This window comes from Mauremys reevesii, linkage group 4 (genome assembly GCF_016161935.1).
Source record: "Mauremys reevesii isolate NIE-2019 linkage group 4, ASM1616193v1, whole genome shotgun sequence".
Taxonomy (NCBI): Eukaryota; Metazoa; Chordata; order Testudines; family Geoemydidae; genus Mauremys; species Mauremys reevesii.
Window position 1 is genome coordinate 61,810,057 of NC_052626.1, and position 25,131 is coordinate 61,835,187.

A 25,131-nucleotide genomic window follows, 5' to 3' on the forward strand; every position below is an offset into this window, starting at 1 on the left:
GGGTTAAGGTCTCTTTTACCTGTAAAGGGTTAACAAGCTCAGTAAACCTGGCTAACACCTGACCAATCAGGGGACAAGATACTTTCAAACCTCAGTGGAGGGAAGCCTTTGTTTGTGTTCTTTGTTTTGGGGAGTGTTCTCTCTTGGGATTAAGAGAGGCCAGACATACATCCAGGCTCTCCAAGCTTCCTGAAATATTCTCTTCTATTCAGTATAGTGAGTATTAGAAAAGCGGATTAGTCTTTTGATTGATTTTTGTATTTGCAAATGTGTGTTTGCTGGAACAATATTTTACCTTTTTGCTGTACTTGTACTTATGCTAGAGTCCCTCTAGTTTTTATACGCTGTATACCCTGTAAGCATTTCCATCCTGATGTTACAGAAATAGTTTTTACTTTTCGTTCTTTAATTAAAAGCTTTTCTTTTTAAGAACCTGTTTGTTTGATTTTTTCCCCCTTGTTTGAGACCCCAGGGGATTAGTCTGACTCACCAGGGATAGGTGGGGGGGAGGGGAAGAGAAGAGCGGGGAAGGTGAATCCCTCTTTGGTTTAGATTCAAGGAGTTTGAATCAGTGTGGAGCCTCTGAAGGCAACCCAGGGAGGGGAAAGGAGGGGGGAATGGTTAATTTCTCCTTGTGTTAAGATCCAAGGAGTTTGGATCTGTGTTCCCCAGGGAAAGTTTTGGGGAAACAGAAAGTGTACCAAAACACTATATTTTTTGGTTGGTGGCAGCAGTACCAGATCTAAACTAGAATTTAAGTTTAGAAGGATCCATGCAGGTCCCCATCTTTTGGATGCTAAAGTTCAAAGTGGGGAATAAACCTATGACAGGTTCATACTATTGAAGGGTTTTTCAATCCATATTCATCCTTGATCCTCCAAGAAAAACATACATGCCTATGTATTGTAGATGTAAGCAGGGTCTAAATGAACTGAATTAATTCTTCCCTGCCAGCTAGCAGGGAGGGAGAGAGACTTTAGGCGCAAGCTTAATTTACATGAACACACCGACTCTGATTAGATAGCCAGCAGATGGGGTTGCTCAAGGGAATCAACTTTGGCTGATGTTGGCAGGGTGGCCAGTCAACTCAAGTGCTCAGAGGGCAGAGCAAGCAAGGTGCCTTCTTCCTGGGGTGGGAGGTGAACTCACACAGATGTGCCTCTGAACTCTGGGTTGTCTCTGACCCAGGACAACCACTATGCATGGGGTATGGTGAGGGGGCACAGACAATGAATGTTTGGTTATAGAATTCAAGAACATGAGGTCTGGTTCCAAGGGGCAGCATCAGGGCTGTAGGCTGGCCTCACGAGGTCCAGGATGGGTGCTCCTGGCCAGCCCCATGGGGCCTGGGATGTGGGGACAGCAGCCAAGTCCAGCAGGGTCTGGGGAACAGCTCAGCGGGGTCCAGGAGCTGGGGCTGCAGGGGCTGCTACTAAGCCCCGGGGAGTCCAGGGCAGCTGGTGGGGCCCAGGGCTGCTGCCCAGCCCAGTGGGGACAAGAACTGCTGGCAGGCCCCACAAGGTCCCGGACCCAGAATGCTGGTTGCGTGTGAGCTTGCCCAGCTCAGTTGGTTAAACTATCAGCCTTTTAATCTAAAGGTCCAGGGTTCAAGGCCCTGATCAGGTAATAAACTAATCACTAAGATCTTAAAAATCAATCTCTTTAGAGTCCTCCTTGACATTACTTTTGGCCCACCAGGGCTCCATGAGGGGTACCACCCCCTCTGCCCACTGGTCATTCTGCTCTGGCTGCCCTGCTGGCTGGAGCTCTCCCCTGGGCTAACTGCTGCTGTGCAGGTGGGGGGCTCTGCCTGCCCTTTGGAGAAGCATACCTGATACCACCACCATCCCTGGGTCTCCTCTGGCTGCTGCTACCCTCGAGGAGGAGGGGAGGGGGTTTGGTCACAAGCTGAGTGACTCCCAACATCTCTGTTCCTGGGGTGGTGGTCATGCCTGCTGCTGTTGTGGGGAGGCCTCCCCCTCGCTCAGCTGCTCCCCTCCCCCATTTGCCACCCAGACCTGCTCTTCGCCCCTGGACACAGCCAGCTGCTTTGCCCCATAGTCCCAAACAGTCCCAGCTGACTGAGTTTTACAGACCCGCCCTTCCCTGGTGCCCCCCAGCCTCTCTGCATTAGTTTGCCCCTTTCCCCACCTGCCCATTGCTGCCCATTTGTCCCCTCTCCCGATTTTCACCTTGACCCTCTGGGAGTTTTCCTGTCTGTTAGTCTGCCTGGCCCACCCTGGCCCTTCAGTGTTTGCTACCGCGCCTGCCCCGCGCCAGACTTTGGGTGGCCTATTGGTTGCCTGTCCCACCTTCACATTTTCAGTGGCCTCCTGTGATTTTCCTGCCCTGCCCCATTCCCAGCCAGCACCCCTTCTTCCCCTACCTTCCCTTGCCCCCCACATCTCACCCTTGTGCCCAGGCAATGCATGATGGGGTGGTGCTTGAAGGGGTCCTTCTTGGACCACAGGTATTCCCTGGGCACTCTGTGAGCATTTGGGTTCAGGCCCCAGTTTGTTAGGTTTCTCCAGGTGCTGTACGCCTCCATGGAGTGTCTGGTCAGGCTCCATTAGCCCCTGACCAAGATGGTCAGCTTCAGGCGGGGGTGTACCGCAGAGGTGCCCCCGCCCTTGGGCCAGCTATATGCTCTGGCAATTGAGCCCTTCTCCTCCTCCTCTGCCAGATGCTGACGGGGTTGGTGCTGCGAGAGCTGGAGGTGTGGCTGGTCCTGTCGGCATATGCTGCTGACGTGCTCCTCATGGTCCAGGACCCGGGTGACTAGGCTTGTTAGCCTGTCTACTCGGTAGCCTCCTCTGCCCGGGTCAAGAGCGCTTCCTGCGCCGCTTCCAAGGGCTCCCATATGACCGGCAGCTCCTTTAGCTCCATCCAAGAGGTCTGCCAGTCTTCTACCAGGCCCGCCTCCAGACCTGGAAACCGCTCTTGCTGACCAGGTCCATGGCAGCCACCGTGGGGGCAGATTTCCTTATGGAGCCCCCCTGCTACACAAGCCCCAGCTCCGTGTGCAGATGGCAGAGTTCCCCTCGTGCGCCAGACGTTGAACCTGGCAGAAGTCACCAGAGTTGGAGACCTCCTGGACTACGACCGGGGAGAGTGGCTGGATCCCCTGATGCTCACTCTGCCCATGGGGTTCTCTAGGCCTCGTACTCCCTGATGCATACTTCAGGAGGTGAGGGCTGCTTTGTCACCCACTGTTCGGGTTTTCCTTGACTGGGTCCTGTGAGAGAGCATGCCCCACCCGCCCTACACCCCAGGCCCTCCAGACCTTTTCATTGGGCCCCTACCCCATGGACCTACCCAGCCATCCCACCCCTTTACCGCAAGCCAGCTGCATGAATTGCAGCCAGTTCAGTTCCGGCCCGCACCAAGAAAACATCTGTACACACTCATGCTCCACACGCTTCATGTCCTCACTCTCGCGTCCTGCCCCTACACAAAGTGGTGGGCCCTCCTGTCACCTCTGGAGGGTGAGGAGCCCCAGTGGGCCAGCCTATATTCCACCCTGGCCCCAAGGGCTGCAGGGGACATCAGTTGGCAGCTCCTTCATGGAGCCATGAGCAGGGGCGTGTACTTGGAGTGGTTCACTCCCGTCCCAGACACCTGCCCCTTTTGCAGCATAAGGGAGACTCTGGCCCCAGGTTGCAGCCCTTATTCCAGCTCCTTCTAGATATCTTATTACATTTTTAGTTGCACTTTTCCCCTCATCATCTCATCTATGCACTCCCTCTCCTTGGCCCCTGAAGATGGAGATGAGGCATTGGCCTTATATAGACTTTTTCCAGGGTAGAAATCCTGTCTTCTAATCTGGTCTTAGACATGTCACAGCCCCACAAAGTCGCGGGACCTCCTTGTCAACCTCCTCCTAGCCCTGGCCAAAATGGCCATCTCCGAAACCAGGTAGAGGAGGTTGGCCAATAGGGTTTCCTGCGACTGTGAGGCCTATTTCTGCTCCTCAGTCTGTTTCTGCATCCGGGCAGAGTTCCTGTGGGCTTCCTTGACACCTTCAAGGAGCAGTGAGCACTGTCTAGGGCAATCTGCTCAGTGTCCCTGGTCAGTTCCCTTCATTTAGCCCTGTGACCTCACTCCCATTCCTGTTATAGCTTTAGTTGTCCCCCGCAATCATTTGGAATCCTGGCCCTCTGGAGCCTCCCCTTAGGCTAGTGGGAGGTCCTTTAGCCGCAGGCAGGCTTTTGCCTGCCCACTTCCTGGATCCCAACAGGACCAGGAGGCCCATTACCGCGTGCGCTACTCCTTGGGAGCGGCCCGGTGTTACCTCTGCTGCGTGACGGGACCTGCCACCCCCACCCAACTGCCTGGCCTCAGACGGCATCCTGCTCCTGGCTGCCGAGCCCCTGGTGGCGAAGGCCAGGGCCCAAGCCCTTGGGTGCACCCCTTTCTGAGGCAGGGCAGACTCCCTTCCCAGTGGGGGGAACCTGCTGCTGATGCCACCATACCTGACACCGTGGTTGAGGGTGCTGTGCTTGTTGAGGGCCCACTTCCTGTCCCTGCTCCTTCGGCCCCTGAATCCGGTTGAGAGGTGCTGCATCCTGGTGGCATGCCTGCTGGGGATCCTTCTCCCACTTTTGCCTCCACTTCAGTTCCTGGCGCTGACCCCAGCCCTGCTCCCACCCCCAGTGATGCGTTGCTCACCTCCTTCCCCTCCACTCCCCATATTGCTGCCGCTCCCAGGGTTGTTTTGTTTCCCCTATCCTCAGACAACCTTCAGGGAGCAGTTTTCGTGTCCCCCATCCCTGACCCTCTACTAGGGTCTACTCTCCCCTCCCGTGCCCCCTCCCCCGCCAGAGCTGGAGACGGGTCACACAGTGCCACCGCTACAGGCACCACGGCGGGCGGGGTCTGCCCCCTGTTTGCCCATCTCCGTGGGCCACGGGACTTCCATGCGGGCCCAACTGGAAGATGGCAGCAGGTTTGTGACCCCGTCCTCCGCTGTGCTGCGGGACGAGCTGCACCACTTCCTATTGGAAACCCGTGGCTTCAAGCATAAGGGTAAGCTCACTTTCCAGCGCTGGGGGGACTTCCATCTCATCCTCCAGGCCATGAAGGCCATTTTGCAGGAGGGGAGGGGGACCGAGAGACAGGACATCGCGGCCTATCGGTGGGCCCGCAACTTCCGTGACTCCCTGATGGCTTTTGGAGTCGGGCATGGCTTTGTGAGGCCTGCTGGGGGCTACTGACACCCCTGCCCACAAGGTCCTCCCCAATCCTCACTATAAAACCAACTGTCTTTGCCACCTTGAACACCCGGGGCTGTAGGGTGGGTCTCCGCAGGAGCCAGGTGCTCTCCTTCCTTTGGGAGAAGGGGTACTCTGTGATTTTCCTGCAGGAGACCCACACGGCTCCAGCTGCTGAGGCTAGGCGGAGGCTGCAGTGTGGGGACGGGGTGTACTTTAGTCACCTCAGCGCCCATCCGGCTGGGGTGGCCACCCTGCTCTCCCCCAACCTACAGCCTGAGGTGCTGGGTGTTGCCGAGGTTGTGCCAGGTCACCTGCTGCACATCTGGGCCTGTGTGGAGGGGCTGATATTGAATCTAGTCAACATCTGTGCCCCAAACGCGGCCCGGAGCGGGTGCATTTTTACCAGCAGGCATCCACCTTCCTTGGCATCTTGGATCCTCGCGAGTGCCTGGTCCTGGGCGGGGATTTCAATATCACCCTTGAGGACCGGGATCGCTCAGGGCTCGAGAGCAGCCAGGCTGCTGCAGGTGCCCTCAGGGAGATTGTCGACCATCACTCCTTGGTGGACGTCTGGCGTGACCACCACCCAGACGACAATACCACCTTCACCTATGTCCAGGTGGAGGGTGATGGGTCGCACCACTCTCAGTTGGACTGCGTTTATTTAATCATGTTTCCATCTCGCATGGGCCCACTCCTCCAGCATTCGGCTGGCCCTGTTCTTGGATCGTCACTTGGTGACCATGACGGCCTCGCTCAGTTCAGAGAGGCCAGGGCTGTTGAGGTTCTGGCTGCACTTTTCCCCACACCTGTTTATATTTGCATACCCTGTCCAAGGCCCCACCAAGTCGTGAGACCTCCTCATCAATCTCGTCCTGGCCCTGGCCAAAGTGGCCATCTTCAACACTAGGAGGAGGATGTTAGACAAAGGGGTGCTCTACGACTTGGGGCCTATTTCTACTCCTTTTCAGTTGGTTCCCAGGTCCAGTGGTCCCTCCCCACCGCCGCCCTGCCCGTCAGGATCCAGGGTCCAGGATCGGGTGATGCCAGCCAGCTGGTCCAGCAGAGCCCAGGGTCAGCGTTGGGGTTGCCGTCTGTCCCCACACGGTCTAGGGCTGCTAACTTTCTACTCGCACAAAACCGAACACCCTTAACCCGCCCCTTCTCCAAGGCCCTGCCCCCTATTCACTCCATCTCCCTCCCTCTATCACTCGCGCTCCTCCCTCACTCACTTGCTCATTTTCACTGGGCTGGTTCAGGGGTTCAGGGGGGGATGAGGGCTCTGGCTGGGGATGAGGACCTTGGGGTGCAGGAGTGTGCTCCGGGCTGGGACCGAGGGCAGGAGAGTGGGCAGGGGGGTTGGCATGGGAGGGCAGCTCAGGGGTGCAGGCTCTGGGTGGCACTTACCTGAAGCAGCTCCCAGAAGCAGTGGCATGTTCCCCCTCCAGCTCCTATGTGGAGGTGCAGCCAGGGGGCTCCACATTCTGCCACATCCGCAGGCGCCACTGCTCCCATTGGCCATGGTTCCCGGCCAATGGGAGCTGCAGGGGCAGCTTGCGGAGTCCCCTTGCTGCCCCTACAATGGAGGGGGCACATGCCAGCTGCTTCCTGGGAGCTGCGTGGGCTATCAGGGAGCATGCCAGCCACGCTGCATGTTCCGCCAACCGGACAGTAAACGACCTGGTCAGCGATGCTGACTGGAGTCACCACGATCTCTTTTTGACCTGGTGTTCTGGGTGAAAACCAGACACTTTGTTACCCTACTCGGGGTCTGTGGTTTGGGTCTGCTGCCCAGCGTCTAAGGTCCCCGGCTGGCCCAGCAGGGTCTGGGATCTGCCCCATGGGGCAGGGGTTGGGGCTGCTAGTGGGCCCCGCAAGGTCTGGGGCTGCAGGCTGGCCCTCTGGGATCCTCGGATGCCAGCCGGGCCCGTAGGGTCCGGGACTGCTGCCTGACCCCACAGGACTGCCACCCAACTGCCCTGCCACCTGGCCTCACCCAGCGGGGTCCATGGTACCTGCCACGCCCCCCTCCCCTCCGCCCAGGGCTCCACTCCAAAGAGGGCTCTATGGGCATGAGGTGCTGGGCATAAGGGTCTATGGGGGGGGGAGGGGTTGGGGAAGGGAGGCACGCTGTGGTTCTCAACCTGCTGCCCAGGTAACATTGATAAATAGGTTGAGAACCACTGATGTATGGAGTTGTGCACTTAAGATGCTTTACATCACCACATGCACTAGTACTACTACTACTACTACTACTACTAATTCAAACCTTAGCAGAGTAGGAACTAAAATAAGTCACTAGCCAACCCCCCAACCCACTTGAAGTGAGAGTGTGGACAACATGTCAAAGCTATGTGCCCACGTTGTCCATATAAACACGGCTCACAGTCTGCACATCTGCATGGCCCAGTGCAGGCTGCGTAATTTGGATCCAGGTCCTCAGAGGTAAAGGATGCTGCACACCCACTTAGAGCTCCTCCTCCCCTCATAGATGAATGGACAGGGAGAGGCCAGGAATAGATAGAGTTTTGGTTCTGTGCCCCTCACCCCCGGCCATTTGCCAAACTTTTTATTTTAAGTCACTGCTTGGGAAAAATGTTAGTACTTTTTACCTGCTGAAGAAGAGTCTTTTGAAGTAAAGAATTGAATATAGTGCAATGGCCTAGTGAAAAACTTAATGCATAAACAAACATTGAACAGCATTTTGTGTTTTATGTTGGCTCTACTTACATTTGCTATGAGCACTCTCTAAAGTATTTGTTACAATACCTGATTTTAAGAATGGGAAGGAATGAAATTCTGTATCACAATTGGCATTGGAGTGGAAGAAAAGTTAAAAATCTACTTTTACTTCAGTCTTTCCCAGTGGGCTGGCAGTCAAAAGCACAAAACAGGTTCTCAAAGGAGGCTATTAAGAATTCAGACAATTGAAAGATGCCATAATTTTACCACTGGGTGACTTTATTTAAATAGAAGCAGGAAAAATATTTTGGATTTAAACTTTTTACTAGCGACTGAACAAGAAGTTCAAAATGAATCGATTAAAAAAAATCTGAGGTTTCATCAGAACACAGTTTGCAGTTAACAACAATTAAAGGAAGACATAATTTCCATTAATATCTTTTGCTAGATTGACCAAAGTTTTGTATCTGTCTTTTATTATTAAAGCACACAGAACCCTTTGAGCATGGGTGCTGATAAATTTGAAGTATTAGCATATAGCTGCAGTAATGGTTTACCAGATGACATTCAGAGTTTTCCTACCATATGTTCTCTTTCCTGGGCTTTCATCTCATGGTGGTAGTTGCCATATAAAAACCTAAGACAGGTGGACTTCATTGTTATACATTATTTGCCTGTTGCAAAGGGGTGAATGCATTTCCCCTCAAACAGCCTCAGAAATTGCCATCTAAACACTGCTTCTAAAGCAGGGGTAGGCAACCTATGGCACACATGCCGAAGGCGGCACGTGAGCTGATTTTCAGTGGCACTCACTCTGCCCGGGTCCTGGCCACCGGTCAAGGGGACTCTGCATTTTAATTTTAAAATTAAATTAAGCTTCTTAAACATTTTAAAAATCTTATTTACTTTACATACAACAATAGTTTAGTTATATATTATAGACCTATAGAAAGAGACCTTCTAAAAACATTTAAATGTATTACTGGCATGTGAAACCTTAAATTAGAGTGAATAAATGAAGACTCGGCACACCACTTCTGAAAGGATGCCGACCTCTGTTCTACAATTTTTAACTTTACATGATTATTTGGCTAGCATCACACAAAAGTATACATCATTTTTAGGGAGGTCATTCATTTTAGTTCCAGTTACTTATGTTCCATTCAAATCTGGTGCCCCCCTCCCTTTTTTTATTTAAAATTATTTGCATAATAAATAAAGAATCCTGAAACTGAGGGTATAGACAGAGCTGTAGACACTAAATTGAATCCCACAGCATTTTGAGGTTCTTGAATGAATTGTTTTTGGCAGTTGATGGGGAGCTCTGCAAGAATCTAGCAACACCTGAAAGTTTAATATGAGTAGGAAATATTCCTCTCTCTTTTTCATAGTGACAGCTAAAAGCATTGCAGAAACGATTCTTGTCACTTCATGGAATGATTCCATGTTCTTACACTTCTGTACTATGATTCCACAGAGTGCCACTCACAACACTAATGGCAAGCTGTGTGCATTTAAGCTTTCACAACAATGGAATCAACAGCACCTTTCTTTTAGAACTTAGTGGTAAAATAAGACATTGGGTGGATACGTTGTGCGGGGTGGGGGGACGGCGTGAATACACTAATGGTTCATCTATGGAGATTTGGGATCAAAGTGCAGCTTATGCAGTAGGTGGATACGAATTCAGTTGTATCTCATCTTGGTCCCTGGTAGACATTAGTCATCATCACACAATTTGCCATGACGGGTGGGAATAAGAAGTATACCAGACATTAGCCAGCACTATTATTTCCTCACATTCATGAGCATTCAATTTAAACAAAAGCCTTCTATAGGCCTGGTAGAACCAGGTAGATTGATCCACCCAAGTTCAATTTGTTAAAACAGTGACAGTTCTATTCTTTTCCAAGTGCTGTGTCTTTTCCCAATGCTTGAGCATTCCCTTCTCCCATACACATTTCACTTGCTCACTGTCCATCTGGACTCCAAGGCAATAGGGTGCTATGATGGGGAAGAGTCTGTCTCATCCAGAAAACTGAAGAGTGCGTGCTCTCTTGTGCTGCTGCTCTTACTTTTTGGAAAAAAGCTTTTGAAAGACATTCTTATCTTTCTTGTGTTTCTCCTTCCTGCCCTCAATCGCTAGATCTTCCTTCATCTGGGTCAGTGGATTTGCTAAGCGCTTGGTCTGCACACTCTGATCCTCAGCCTTGGCTCCTGAAAAAGAATTAGTGCTGTATTCATTTTCTTGGGATAGGGAACACCGAAATATGGGCTCCCCCTCAGATGTGCATGTCAAGGAGGCTCTCGCTAGGTCTCCCTACAACAGGCTAACCCAAGCCATTTCATAGCATTAGCATCCACACCTTAATTCTCAATTGCCATAGTCCTTCTTCCCTGCTATTGATTGGTAGGAGCTACGGTGATGTAACTTTGAATTCCAGAGGGCCCTGGGAGAGGGGGGGTGATGCTAGCATGGTACACATACCACTACCCAAAAGTTTAGTGTCCTCTTCATGATGCTTCACAGTGCCAGATGCCACAGGTAAAACTCCTCTTCGGACAATGGCTTGTGCCATTAGCCCAAGAAGCAGCATATTTAACTTTTATTCACAGTCCTGGAAAGGATAAAGTTTTCCCATGGCAGTGCCCTCTGGTAAAAAGAGCTGGTGCCTCATGACATGGTTGCAGGCTTTTTATGGTATTGCTTTAGTATCATGTAGCTGCTTTGCTGGGTGCACTGTGGAGCACATGGAAGGAAAGCTAACAATTTGTGTATGTTTGACACACTTCTCAGTTGTAGAAATGTAAGAACTGTGAGAAAGACCAACAAACAGTGCAATGAGAACATGAAAGGACTTTGTACAGACACTATTATTGGAGGTGTCTTTTTCAGCTCTCATCACCCCTCAAGGACTCCCAGTATGTTTCCTAGTCAATCTAGGTTCTCACCAGGATGACATGAATGTAGAATCACTCCAGCTTTGTAAACTCTCCCAGGGGAGATTTCAGGCACCTGGATTTCCTTTGTGAACTCTTGCTCTCAGTGTTTACAATGATAGTCTTTTTTTTAGTGGTGTCTCAAACTATCTAGGGGGAAGTTTGCTATATGTAAGTTTTCTGTGTAATCTTAGTCAGAGAGCAGAGATAGTAAGGAACTAGCAAACAAAAAGCTAGTTTTGATATGTTGTAAACATTAAAGATTGGGGACACTCTGCAACTCTTGCTGATAGTGACAATTGCATGAGTCTAGCTGCAGGGACTATATGGCATATTTTAACCTCTGTAACAATAAGGGTCTAGAGACTCCAGTGTGAGAACAGATTTAAAACCCCAAAATAAACAGTTAAATCAATTGATTGCATGCAATGGTGTTGTATTAATATATATATATATATATATATATATATATATATATATATATATATATATATATATATATATATATATATCAAGCACAGCTTTTTATGAAAGCTTGCAATGTTCTAAACTCAATCATTATGAGATATGCATGCAGGCTATGATTATGAATTTATGCATTTGTATATATAGAAAACAACGTTGCAACTTCAGCTCCACTTCAAAGCAGGGCAATGAGTAATCAGGAAGGTAGGAACACCTCCCAAAGTGTCTACACGAAACCAGCTTCAAGTAACTATCCATTTTCCAGCCCAGGAAGGGACACCGGAGGCCCATTACAGTGAATGGAAAGACTATAGAGACAACTTGAGACTGAAAAGAAACCGCCTGCCTTTGGGAAACGAGAAAGATGGTAGTTTTTCCCACTTTGAGTATCTATAGTGACTGAAGGAAAAAAACCAGGAAACCCTTTTAAAATGCTAAGGGTTGAACTGAAGACCATCCAGAACTTGGGGGACAGTCTCAAGGTGGGAGGCTGTCTGTGAATGCTGGATCCCTCCTATAGCTTGAGAAACTGGTTTTAAGGCAGTAAGTAACTCTTATTAGAAAAGAGATTTTATTTAATATGAATGTGTAAAGTGTGAGGTTTATTAGGTCACACTCCTCTATGTGAATATGCACGACTGTTCCATGAGCGTTCAGATGGGTTGCCCACAGTTCACACCTGATCACCCAATCCCATTCATTTGGCAGAGGGGACTCGGTGTTCAGATAAACACTGAAAAGCATGTGGCATTTGTGTGTCCAAACCAATACTGAAGAAGGAAAAAAAAGAATAAATGGACAGAATAAACCCTTCTCACATCTTCCTTATGGATTCCCCTGTTCTCTTCCTCATTCACCGAACAGTCAATGCTACTTACTGGCACGATAAAATACTCTCTTACATTTAGATAACACCTTTCCTCCAGAAGGATCCCGCAGCACTTCACTAACATTTCAGCTATAGTGGAAGTGGAAAATAGCAGCTGCTTTAAAAAAATGCACAGTAGCACTACACAACCTCAATTTGACCTCCAATGTGTACGCATTATGATACACTATTTAATTACGCAATCACATACTTTTTCTTTTTCCACTGGACCTCTGCCTCATTTGGTGCCCAGGATGGACAGTGCTCAGATACTGAACACCTATTTGATACTTTGTTTTCTCCTCTTTGTTCAGTGTGTGCCCTCAGGTCTTATACACTACACCCTATTCACACCCAGCTCTGGAGACAGAATCATCACTTTTCTCATAGGCTTTTCTGTGAGGCTCATCCCTACAGTATCTGAGTGCCTCGTAAACATTAACATTACCTGAAACAAACATGAATGAATTTATTTTCACAACAGCCCTCGGAGGTGAGGGATTATCATTCCCGTTTTTACAGATGGGAAACTGAGGCACGGAGCCACTATGGTCAAACATGAGCACTGTCCACTGAATGATGCAGGGATCCTGTGGAAAAAATAGTACGTCATCATGTAATTAAAGGCTGTCATGATGCATACGCACCAGACAGCTGAATTAAGGTTGCACATGAAACCTGAATTCTGGCATTTCCTAATTTTTGAGTACTTGACACTGAAAGCCTCACATTCTTTTGACATAGATTTTTGTGTGTTTAATCTCTATATAGATACAGATATATCATGAGAGACAGAGAGAGCCTGAGAACAAGCACTCTGTATTTCATAATCCCCAATAAAGAGAAAACTACTGTAGGAGTGAAACCAGAAGACAGGCAGATCTATGGCACGTGAAGTATAATGATCAACTAAAATAAGCTCCTGGGGAAAGTCACTAAGTCAAAATGTATTGGTAAATTTCCAGAGAAAGTGAAAAAGCAGAGGGATTAAGACATAGCAGGGAAGAGTGTGGCATATATTGGGTGATACAGCATTTTCCTCTTTCTACATTTTGAAACATGATTTCTCAATCTCAGTACTGTGCTTTTCACACAGATCAAGGCAGAGTTTCTTATTACCCATGTCTGCAGGGTTCTGGACAGAGGTGGAGCTTGGTGTCTTCATAATCCCATGTGTGTCTCCCTCTGATTCCCTGGGAATGTTTGCAGATTCTGTATCTTGCCTAACTTTGAAGGAAGGAGTTCTCCTATCAACAAATAGCATCACAGAAACTCAGTGACATTTCAGACATGAATTAAATCAGTAAATAAAAGTAAGTATTCGGGAACAATTCAGTCATGCAACCATTTCAAAAGCAAAATAACCACCGGACAGAAAAGATGTGTTGTATATACATATGTGCATTAATATAGCCAGTCTGCAATATAGAATAGGAGTAACTTTGCAAAATGCACCTACCCACTCACCTCTGGTGAATTACTTTATTTGAAGGACAAATAAAATATTAGTAATTATTTTATCATCGTTTATCACAATGGTATAATGGGGGTAAACAGATTTTGTGACTGAGCTGGAAATATTCTGGACAATTTTGCAAGTTTGATACTAGTCACTAGGTTTGTGTTATGTCTTTTGGTCAAATAGCCAGTTTCCCATTTATCCGAATGGGAACAACATGAGTAAATCTGTGTTTGTACAGCAATCACAGCTGGTACTCACTGACAACATCTATACAGAGAAGAATGATGGTCTTGTGCTTCAGGCACTGGATTCAGGAGACCTGTATTCATTTCCTAGCTCTGCAGTAGACTTCCTGTGTGACCTGGGGTAAGTCACAATCTCTCTGTGCCTCAGTGCCTCACTAGTCAAAATGAGGAGAATAATTCTTCCCTACTCTATGGGGGATTGGCAAGAATAAATTCCTAAATATTTGTTGAGTTACTGTTGTGATGGTAAGGACACTCTCTGCAATTCTCTGGTAAACTCAGTGAAATCTCTAGCAATTCTAACTTTGCAGTTCTAATCATATTAACAGGCATGAGGTAGTGAGTTCTCCTGCAAAACACAAGGAGTCGGGTGGGACAATCAAACTGGTCTTTTTGGTTTCCATGATACCGTGTGTGCTATAGCATTCCAGGAGCCTATGGGTTTTTACAGGTCTATGGCTCACACAGCTGATGAAGTTTAGGCACACGGATCCTTCCAGTACAATAGACTAGACAATATGGGGCTGTTTTCACGTCATAACTGGTAGGATTTCTGCACACTCCATTTGCAGCAGAAATGGATTTACAGATTTTTCTACCACAGAGACACAAACAGTATGTTCAAATGCTGCATTTGGATACTCAGATTCACACTTGAATATGTAAAGAGGCCATGGTGTGCCAAGTTTTAGTTCATCACCCAAGGGGAGGATTTGGTTGACCTCGTTAAGGACCCCAATTGGAAAATTGCATTTAGCATGTTGTAACTGTCAAAATGAACTGAATCAGAGAAGTTACTGCATAATATAGTCCTGGGGGCTGTGTGCTACTGAAATACTGAAAACTGAGCCGGTCTTTTTAATACCAAGCCTGTCTATCTGGCATCATCCTGTCTTTGAGCACTGCCTAGCTACTGGCAAGAATGAAATCAGACCAGCTCGGCAGAATACAGTCCCCACCTGAGTAGTAAGCCTCTGCTGGTTTGTCTTTCAGCAGGCCCTCCACCTGGGAAGTTCCAAGGTCTGGTCTGAGGACTCTCTGTATTTGGAGCGACTGGTTGTGCCATCAGTTTAGAACCATAACTGTTACTGTGGCCTGCAGGGTCAAAGAAAATACAGGAAATATGTTTGAATCAGAGCTAGAGGCAGAGTCAGTCATTCCTATACCCACTGCATATTTCTTTGAGCTGCAGGTATCACTGCATTCCTGTCCTTTTTCATTATGCCACAGAAGCCATCACTGCTTACTGAGCTTTTCAGAATAAGGATTGGATGCACAAGGGAGCAACCAAGAGCCAAGGGCCCTGTCTACATGAAGGCTGGAAAAAATGTAAGAAGCCATTGCGCATTTCTCCCCAGCCAGTATCTTGACTCAAGCCACACTACAACAAAGAGGCTGCTTTCAATGTCACTCTGGGGACTCTACTGTTAGGTGCCCCAGGGTATGTCTACACTGCAATTAAAAACCCATGGCTGGCCCGTGCCAGCTGACGCAGGCTTGCAGGGCTTGGGCTAAGGGGCTATTTAATTGCAATGCAGGTGATCAGGCTCAGGCTGCAGCTAGGGCTTTGGACCCTGAGAGGTGGGAGGGTCCCAGAGCTCAGGCTGCAGCCTGAGCCAGAATGTCTACACCACAATTAAACAGCCCCTTAGCCCGAGCCCCATGAGCCCAAGTCAGCTGGCACGGGACAGACATGGTGTACAATTGCAGTGTAGGCGTACCCTTCCTGTCAGCTATCAAGTGCCTTCGTGTGTACTGTTCTGTATGGGTAACACACACCAGCAGGGATCCTAGAAATCTTTGCCACGGAAAAATGCAAAAAAACATGGATTTTGCGTTTTTACAGAGAATCTTTAGTTTTTATATTTTGTGAAAAAATAAAAACATATATTAACTATTAACTACATTTTACTGAACGTACCAGTGTCACTTATTCAATGCATGCAACCTCACACTTTGTGGTTGATTTTTGAATGCACTTTACATTTGTATAGCTAAACATACTCCAATAAACTGCTTCCGGCATACAGAGGTTAGTTACCAATGGCATAGTGGGGTTCATGTTTTAATGCATATCAGATTTCATGTCAGCCTCCAGACATGAGTAATTAAAGTTATGAAAAGATGTCCAAAATTGTAAAAATCACCGCTAAAGACCATGTCACTTGGCAAGGACAAATTTCATGCTAATGGTAATGTGCTGTTCTGTACTGTATGCAGCAAGGCTGTAGATTATGTTCAAAATCAGACAATTGTAGAATACTTGGAAAGCATTAAACTTAAACTGAATGCAAAGAAATGAAAACAAGAGGCTGAAACAGCAGGGCCATCGACAACAGTAAAGAAACAATGCCCCGTGACTGGATCATTCTGTTAATTTTATTTTGTAATGATGACTGATGGCACTGGTAGGCTTTGAACTTGCTTAAAAATTGGAAATATATCAATTTTATATATTTGGCTCGGGAAGTTCAGTGTTTCATTTTAATTGTGGAAAAACATGGATTCTTATGGTTTTTTTAAAATCACAGACTTTTTTTGAAAATCACAGAAAACTAGGCTCCCCGCAGATGAGACACTCAAACACATTTAAAGGAAGAGCACCACACAAGGGACAGCTTGTGATTTCAACATCCTTTAGTTCCTCATCCCTCCTATCATCATCATCATCATTAAACTAAACAATTACCCCTTAAAAATGAATGATGATCTACCTATATCACTCCTAAGCGCTTGTATCCATTCATCCATCAGCTTCTGAGAAGGTGCTGCAAAGTAGTATTCTGCCCCATCACTCAACCTGTAAACAGCAGGGATAGGAAGAAGGGCATTCAAATTAGCCTAAACGTCTACATTATTGGCCTGTTGAGAAAGGCAGGAACTGCAGTATCTGCAAATTCCTACACAGACAGCACTCTTCAGCTTTGCCATACCACAACGTTTTCTGAGATAGGCTTGGATGAGAATGGCTGTGAGTAGTTGCAACATTGCAGAGCAGCCAGACCTGTTTCGCTAGCAGGTCTATGCATATGATTTACCGTAAACCAAAGGTGTTCTCTTTCCTGGCATAGTCAGTCAGCCTCTCACACTTGGCACCAGCAACACTGATTGATGGGATTGTGGTTACGTTCTGAAGGAGGAAGAGATTACAATGAATGTCCTAATTGCCCTTCCTTTTAGGATTCAATCTCATCCACACACTGTGAGCACACACTGATACCATCATTCACACTATTCCTAACACTGGCACTAGGTCCCCTGGTAGGAAGAACAATACAAGATCCATCCTTCATACAGTTTGAAGAACTGGTACTTCATTGTGTCTTGAAGGCATTAATCAAACAAGAGAATGTTCAATAAATCTCAAAAGCCCTTTTCTCAACCTTATAGCTGGAAGCTGCACCAACCAGACTAAGTTTCGACCAACTGATGCATGAAAGAAATTAATCCCCTTCTAATCCTATGTTTTCTTTTTAAAGAAATTGGGAGATTAGAATGGCAAAACAGGGAACAAATCTTAAACCACCTTTGGAGATTACCTGACAGATTCAAGAAACAAATTACCTTGGACGCTTCCGTTTCATCATTGTAGAAGTCAAGTTTTTGTTTGTTGAGTTTTACATAATAGGAGTTCCAAGACCTGGAGTGTGGCTACATGAATAAAGAGGATAATAAAATGTAATCACAACAGTATCTGTAGTTACATCAATAACATCCATTTCTATATGCAGCTTCTAGCCATGCAGCTTGGGGCTGGGACCTCATCAGCTCTCACAAGCCGAGAATGGTTAGCCTAGGCTATTTCTAAGGAAACCCAATGCACTGTAGGAATTGGTTTTAGTGCTTTCATCAGTGGAGCCACATAAGTCAGTGCTGAACTAATGACACAGCCTGGTGGAAGCAGGCACTGAACAGTTGGTTCTTCTATCTTTTAGGAAGGATATAAACCCAGCATTCTATTTCTGCTTGTTGAAGACGCCATTTCACTTTATCTAATTGGAGAGTTGGCTCTAGTGCGCTATCCATATTCCAATTTTGGTCATTATAATCTGCCTAAAGTTTCAATGTAATGTGGATATCAAATTCTTCCCCACTTACAGGGCACTGTTTTAAAAGCAGCTGCTACTTTCCACCCCAGAAGGTGGTTGTATGTCAGCAACAGGTGACATGTTTGCGAAATGTTATGGGATCCTTCTGGATGGAAGGTGCTGTCTAAATGTAAGATGATATTATTTTATTGTGCCAAGAGTTGTCTGGTGAATGAGAGAGGAAAGGGGAATTGTTAAGGAAGATGTGAGGAGAATTTATGTTATGAATTTATTCTATTTCTTTTTTTTGTGTGGGTGGGTGAGATGAGAATTCACTAACATAGTTAATGTAACTTGGAGTTTCACCTGTGTATCGTTAACAGGGTGACAGTAGATTCTATTTTGCATAGGAAATAAAGACCAGTGTGGATTTGCTTAGGTCAGGTTAAAAGTTTCAGATAAAGATTTATTTCCAGGGATCAGTCTAAGAGTTCTGTCTATGTCCAAGGCCCACAGAGACTCTGTTAGCAAAAATCTACACACTGGTAGATAGTGACTGAGAAAACCTGCACAGAAATTTCCCAGCTGTGGTAAATATACCACCGTTACTTCACTGATGCAAGCCCTGCTCTGGAAGTGGAATTCTATTTTAGGGTAAGAGGGGAATTCAATCTTTAATCTCATTCAGCCTTGGACATGCTGAAACTATCCCACCAATTTACTACCCAACCATCAACTGGAAGAAACACCCTCTTCTAATATGAGCCGAAATTAATATCCAAGCTCATTAAATAAGAGGCTCTCTCTGCCATCAGGGCTTCACTCTTTTTGAAGGGGATTTTAGTCTACATGTTCATTTAGTCCCAGGTTCCAGTAAGTGCCCCATCAATGGGAACTAAGCCTGAACTGGAAGATCCCTCAGATAAGTGAATTCAGACATCTTGTTCATTCCAGGCCTCATCTAACACCCTCTGAAGTCAAGGGAGTCCTTTCACTGGCTTCTGTGGGAACTGTATCAAGACCTCGGTTCTGAGAGCCTCACCAGTGAAGGTTGACCGCCCCCACTCCTGCCAAGTCAGGTTCTGTAGCTATTTGGTCATAATGTAAGGCATGGTGGCTGAACATGAAGTGAGTGCATCTGATTCTACCTGCTTCCGTCCTGGAAGACGCTGGTCCCTTTTTTCTAGTAACCCCTCCATGTTCTGGTGACTTACAGAAACCTGAAACACACAAGGACATTACAGTTTCACTTGAAGAAGTCTTTTCAAAACTTCAGAAGCAACTGTGAGATATATCCCAAACAGGCCATTGTTTTCTCTTTAGCCTTTGCCTTTTCTATAATATTTTATAATACAGATGCAATACATTATTTTAATATATTTCTATGTTCTGGCATGTCTGGGGATCAATGTCATTAACACTACCATTCCACTTGTTCACCAATAAAATACCATTAAGAGATCCTTAAAAATCCTCATATGGTCCCTCTTAATGTATACCTATATCTGCTAGTACTGGTCTGACCAGTTATTGTAGATCATCAGTGTAATTTTATAATAAACTTTAACTAGTTAATGTACTCTAAATAATCTGTTTTGTCAATATATCCTCTCATACATGAGTCCCTCCATTCTATTGATCATCCCTGCTGCCTTATTTCACACTGTCTGACTTCTGTGGTTACATTTCTGCATTCCAATGAGATAACAAAACCAGGATACTGGATTCCAAATGTAATCTCCGTGTTTCCGTGACTATTATGCTGCTGCTTACTGATTTACATGCTATAACTCTCTTAAAACAAATCAAGCCAATATTCTATTAGCTTTCTTTACTGCTGTTGCAAAAAATAATTCTTTGTTTGATTGTTATATGGCAATTTGTGTCATAACATTATCATTTAGCATTCAGAAAAGGGTGCTGAATTGCACAGAGATTGATAATAGAGAAAAAAACAACCAGAATATCATAGGTGGTACAGGTAGCAACACCTACAGTTCAGGTTCCCCAACATTTTTCATAATATGAACCTGTTTTAAAGTGCTCATAACTTTGCCAAACTTTAATCCTTCAGGCTGAAATGTTTGATTCTGGGTGGCTGCCTGAGGCTGAAGCTTTTGGAAAAAATGTCAGGAAAACTGGTTTAGCTATTCTCAAAATGAGGGATGTGAAAAATATATTGTTTTTCTCATTTTAAAAAAAGACTGGGAGGTAGAGAAGAAGCTGAAGAAGGTGGCACAAGTGGAAAGATTGGGACAAGGAGCCAAGGGAGGAGGGGGCAGGTAGAGAAACTAGGACTACATCATAAAGACTGCATCATAATTAGGCTTGAAAGGGCTGGATTTTTATCAGTAAATGTTGATTTCACCCTACACACACAAACCAAAACAAAAAAAAACATTCTATTGATAATCAAAATTTACAGATAGGCAAAGTAAGAAAAATGATGCTTAAGAACTTACTAGAGTTCATTTTAAGGATATTTATTTTGTACGTTTTGACATATGATGTGGACAATTTGTATTTTAATGGTTATAAAGCTTTAACTTTTTGAATCTCAATGTTTACTGTCATTAAACAATTATTCTCTCACCCCCCATTGTCTAATCCCCCCATCATTTTTATTTATATAAATTTTCAGTGGGAAGAAATCTAAAACAAATGCTTAAAAATAAGCATCAATGTTATCCATCGAAATTATTTTAAAAACCCTCAGATTCTGCAAAGCCTAATAATGCATATGCACAAAGGAGCCAGATTAAGGTTGCACAGACAACCTTTATCTGATCTAGAGCTAATTGAAAATTTTCCAATGAATCTGGTTTCCACTGGAAAATGCTGATTAGACAAAATCAAAACATTGTAGGAGTCCATTGATTTTGTCAAAATTTTCAATGGAAAGTTATTGAAATGGTTCATTTCAACTTTATCATTTTGGGATGAAATGAGATTGAGAAAACTCAGAATTTCCCAAAGGAAGGAAATTATATTTTTCAGTCAGCTCTAATTCTGGCATTTATTAATGTCTGGATGCTTAGTTTGTAAAGTTCTTTAAATGTATTTTTTAATTAGGACATTAGGGTGACCAGATGTCCTGATTTTATAGGGACAGTCCTGATATTTGGTGCTGTATCTTATATAGACGCTTACTACCCCCCACCCCCTGTCCTGATTTTTCACACTTGCTGTCTGATCACCCTATAGGACATAAATCTTTACTGTTCAAACTTGTTCTATCTGGCTGCATAATTAAATCAATAGTCTTTTTGTGTATCGGTCTCCTTCAATCTTACACAAAAAATCCACCTGTGCAGTCAAATCAGGTAGCTACATGCAAAATATAAATTACTGAAGGCATAAGATTATCTAGTTTGGCACTCACTATTTGCACAAGCAAATGAGTGGGTTAGTGGATGCAACTGCGCAAACATGTTTTCAACAGCCAAAAATCTGGTCCTATTCATTAATATTTGCATTTTTCAATTAAGTTGGTCTGTTTTTAATGCTATTTGTTATACATTAAAGTGAAGGGTGATATATGACAAGATATATTTTCTGGGACATAAATTCAATTAAAATATTGCTGGACAAGATTTAACTTAAAAGTCTCATCATGGGGATTAGATATCATGCCAAGAATGTATAAAGAAAATATCAGTCAGAATAGATGCTTCTTGGCTTCAGGGGAAAGACGTTTTTGTGAGCAACATACTCCCCTTAGTGAAAGAGAGAGAACAGCACTCATTGCCATATTAGGTAGCAGTAATGTCTATAGAAGTGAGGCTTTTAAAAAGGTTCCATAGACTGCAGGCATACAACTGCTTTATATCACTATCTTTCTGGAAAATTTAGAAAGTATATAGCAAAGGCACATTAAGTGTTTCTTGCTGTTTGGGTTCACTAGGGATATATGTGTATATGGTCAATCTTTGTAGTTTTCTCACTCTCCTTATGTTGGTTAGCAAGATATAGATCTGGGTATTGCTTCAATGGGGTGGCTGTAGAGGTTCTGTGAATGTAGATGAACTTACCAAAAGGTCATTTTCTGACCTCTCAAGAGAGGAACTTGACTGTGGTGAATGTGGAGAAACATCCAATGAACTTTGGCTAGACCTAGGTGGAGTCTTCACAACTTTTATTTCCAGGTTAGAGTCGGGGCAACTGCTAAGGTTTTTCTCATGGGGTGATAAGAGGTCCTTGGAATATGGTTCTGACAAACTGGTGGCACTTTGTCTGTTTACTGGACTGGGAGGAGAGATGTGGCTTCCCAAGGATGTGACTTGCAGGCCCATCAGTTTTGGTGTAGGTTGAGTGTTAATCTCACTGAGCCTCCTCACAGCTTTCGTTTCTCCATTGGTGCTGGGCAACATCTCTGGATTTTCCCCAGACCCAAATTGCTGGAATGCCTCTGTGGACTTTTGGACTGGAGAGGCAATAGTTTCAAGGGGACCCCTCAAGGCGAGGCTGGGTGAGGAGGATAGAGATGGCAATGGTCTGGTTCTCTTTATCTCTATCAGTCTTGAGGATGGCATCCTTCTGTCTGAGGGCTTCCTTCTCAGAGATGGGACCCTAATGATTTTCCCTCTCTCCTTTTGCCCATTTTCCTCAGCATAAATCTGCTTCAGTATCTTCATTTCCCTCTGCAAGACACAAGGGTTACATGTATGACATAATCTATGAGTGCACATGTAAATTGAAGTTAGGATTACCTTCAGATGCATTTTCTATTGGCCTTTATAAAAATGGTATTGGTATTTATAAAAATGTATCTGACAGCACAGGGCCCAACTATGGATGGTACTATGGATTCCCAGCCCTGGGAACTCTAAACAGTTCTGGAGTCTGTAGTCGAAACTGTATTGTCGTCTTCTTCCCAAGGCCTCTTCCTATGCTCACTGCCTTCCTTGTTGCCCTCCTGCTCTAGGCAGAGCACCAGCTCCCAGGTCTGCTCTCCCTGGAGTCTTCCTCAGTCAACCTAATCTTCTCTGAATTACAGTCTGCTCTTATTTTCCCAGCAGGTCTCCTCTTAGTCACCTGATCCTTTACCACTAATCTCCATGCTGGGAGGTGAGCTGAGTTTAGCACAGGAGCAGCAGAGCCCCAGCCTCCTAAAAAGGCCATATCACCCCATGACAAACCCCTGCCTCACTTACTAATCCATCAGTCTTCTTCCCCCTCACCTTTGTCTTCCTGTTCAGCTGTACAAACTTGTCCTCTTGGGCTGCAAGCATCGTCTCAAAGTCCCGGTGTTTCTTCAGTAGTTCCTCTACATCAGACACTGAATCCTGAGTGGAAAAAAAACCCGACAATAGATACAGGAATCCAGTGAGACAAAAATAACTGTTCCTGAAAAGACTACGACTGAGATTTTCAAAACAAATAGGTACATTTAGCCACATAACTCCCTTTAAAATTAATGGGAGTTTGTGTCTAAATCCCCTAGCTGGCTTTCAAAATCTCAGCCTACACTTCTAAAAAGAATGGTCCATGGGCTGAATGTGGCACATGAAAATAAAGGTTCAGTTGACAAGACTTCTTTCTCCCCAGCTGCTGGATTTGTCAGCCACCAGCACCCTTTCTGGAACCCACCAGTATAGCCATTACGGGAATGCAGTATCTTTCACAGTGAGATGATCCTCTGTAAGAGTCACTAATTATTTAAAAATGTTGCAGTTCATGTGAAACTTCTCTCCCTCCTTCTCCTCTCTGCTGTGGAATACAGGCCCTGCAATATCACCACTAGCATGGCTTGTATAAGGTATCATGATTTCCATGTGGTATCCTGGCTGCTACAGTATAACCAATGGCACCCAGGTTAAATGCCTGGATTAAAGTTTATGCCAGATACATGGTTTACTCCTGTCTTGCCTCCTGCCCATGATCACTGCAGGGATCTCAAAACTGAACCTTTGTTGCCCCTGTGTTGGGCCTCCATAGCCAAGTGCGTGACAGTGTTGTTCCACCCTCTCAGACACCATAATATGGTCATCAAACAGAAGAAAGCTGTTGAAGTTGGTGCAAGAACAAGGATTTCTAGGGCAGGCTGGAAAATCCATGTACACAAATCCCCCCACCCCTCAAGAGAGGAAAAATCACCCCTTCTCTTCAAATCAGGCTCTCTCCCTCATATGAAGGGGTAAGAACCTTCTTCCGGATCCTTGACTAGGCTAAGGAATGGGTAGGAATTCTCCCCAATCTTTTGCCACAACAGGTCACTACCCCATTAGTAACTTTTTCTGCCCCAGGCTAAACCCTTTAAAAGGACATAGCACCTATCTTTTGAGAATCCCAAAGCTGCATTACTCAGCCATCAATGTTTTGACTGCGATTAACGTAAAACAGAATCTCCCGGGGTGGAGGGGGGAAGAGGTTACTTGAGATGTTGCATTTTAATAGTGTTATACTGTCCTTACTCACCCCATAGCTAGGATCTGAGAGAAAGCCCTCCTTGGCAGCCAGCCATGCTTCTGCTTGATCCAGCTCTCGCCGTAGTAATTGGATCTCCCAGTTTTCCTCATATAGCTCCTTCCTCAAATCCCAGCTCTCCTTCACCTTCTTCATCAGTTCTGACAGCTCTGACAGTTTTTCCTCAATCTAGGAAAACAACATTTACAATATAGGGAGATAAAAGATTCACTTAGACTTTCATTTGACAGCCATCTACCTTGTAATTTGATCATGTGACCCATACATGACCTCCAGAGAACTTTGTGATCTGAACCTAATTTAGAAAGGAAGTCCGAGTCTTCCTTTTGCCTGCCTGAATTAATTTAGCCTCGTACTATATTCTGTATCTGTATGCGTATTCCGTGTAGGCAGGACCAGTACTTTGCTATATGTTCTTCTAGGGCCACGCTTAACTCAGATGTTGCAGTTTGTAACTTATAATACCGAACTAATGGGTACCCACACAACAAGACAAATTCATCTGGCCATAGCATGACAACACTAATTTATCTTTTAATACCAATGGAAAGCTGTCTAGTCCTCTCTGCAGCAAAGTTTGCAACAGAAATGGGATCTTTCACAAATTCCAAACACTCTTTTAACTTCATGATCTCCAGATCCAATTACAATCTCAAGACAAGCCTGGGGTCATTGTAATGGTCAAATTCTGAAGTTAGATAACAGGATCTTAGAGTTTTTCCAAGTTACTTCTCGCCCTTTTCTCCTTTGTAAAACTCATGAATAATCATAGACTCATAGACTTTAAGGTCAGAAGGGACCA

The 25,131-nt window shown here is 45.4% G+C and overlaps 1 protein-coding gene across 10 annotated transcripts in view; it reads right to left on the reverse strand.

Annotated features, from left to right (window-relative positions):
• Positions 1–8,855: 8,855 nt before the first annotated feature.
• The window catches only part of SPTBN5 (spectrin beta, non-erythrocytic 5), a 148,415-nt gene continuing 132,139 nt past the window's right edge, over positions 8,856–25,131 (reverse strand). For all 10 annotated transcript variants that reach the window (XM_039536865.1, XM_039536861.1, XM_039536863.1 and 7 more), the window contains 10 exons: positions 24,321–24,497; positions 23,084–23,188; positions 21,935–22,543; positions 19,052–19,123; positions 17,440–17,526; positions 16,914–17,005; positions 16,590–16,675; positions 14,835–14,970; positions 13,288–13,415; positions 8,856–10,112 (listed from right to left, as the gene is read on the reverse strand). In XM_039536865.1, coding sequence (XP_039392799.1) covers positions 9,967–10,112; positions 13,288–13,415; positions 14,835–14,970; positions 16,590–16,675; positions 16,914–17,005; positions 17,440–17,526; positions 19,052–19,123; positions 21,935–22,543; positions 23,084–23,188; positions 24,321–24,497 — 1,638 coding nt within the window. In that variant the 3' untranslated portion in view covers positions 8,856–9,966. The remainder of the gene's footprint in view (positions 10,113–13,287; positions 13,416–14,834; positions 14,971–16,589; positions 16,676–16,913; positions 17,006–17,439; positions 17,527–19,051; positions 19,124–21,934; positions 22,544–23,083; positions 23,189–24,320; positions 24,498–25,131) is intronic.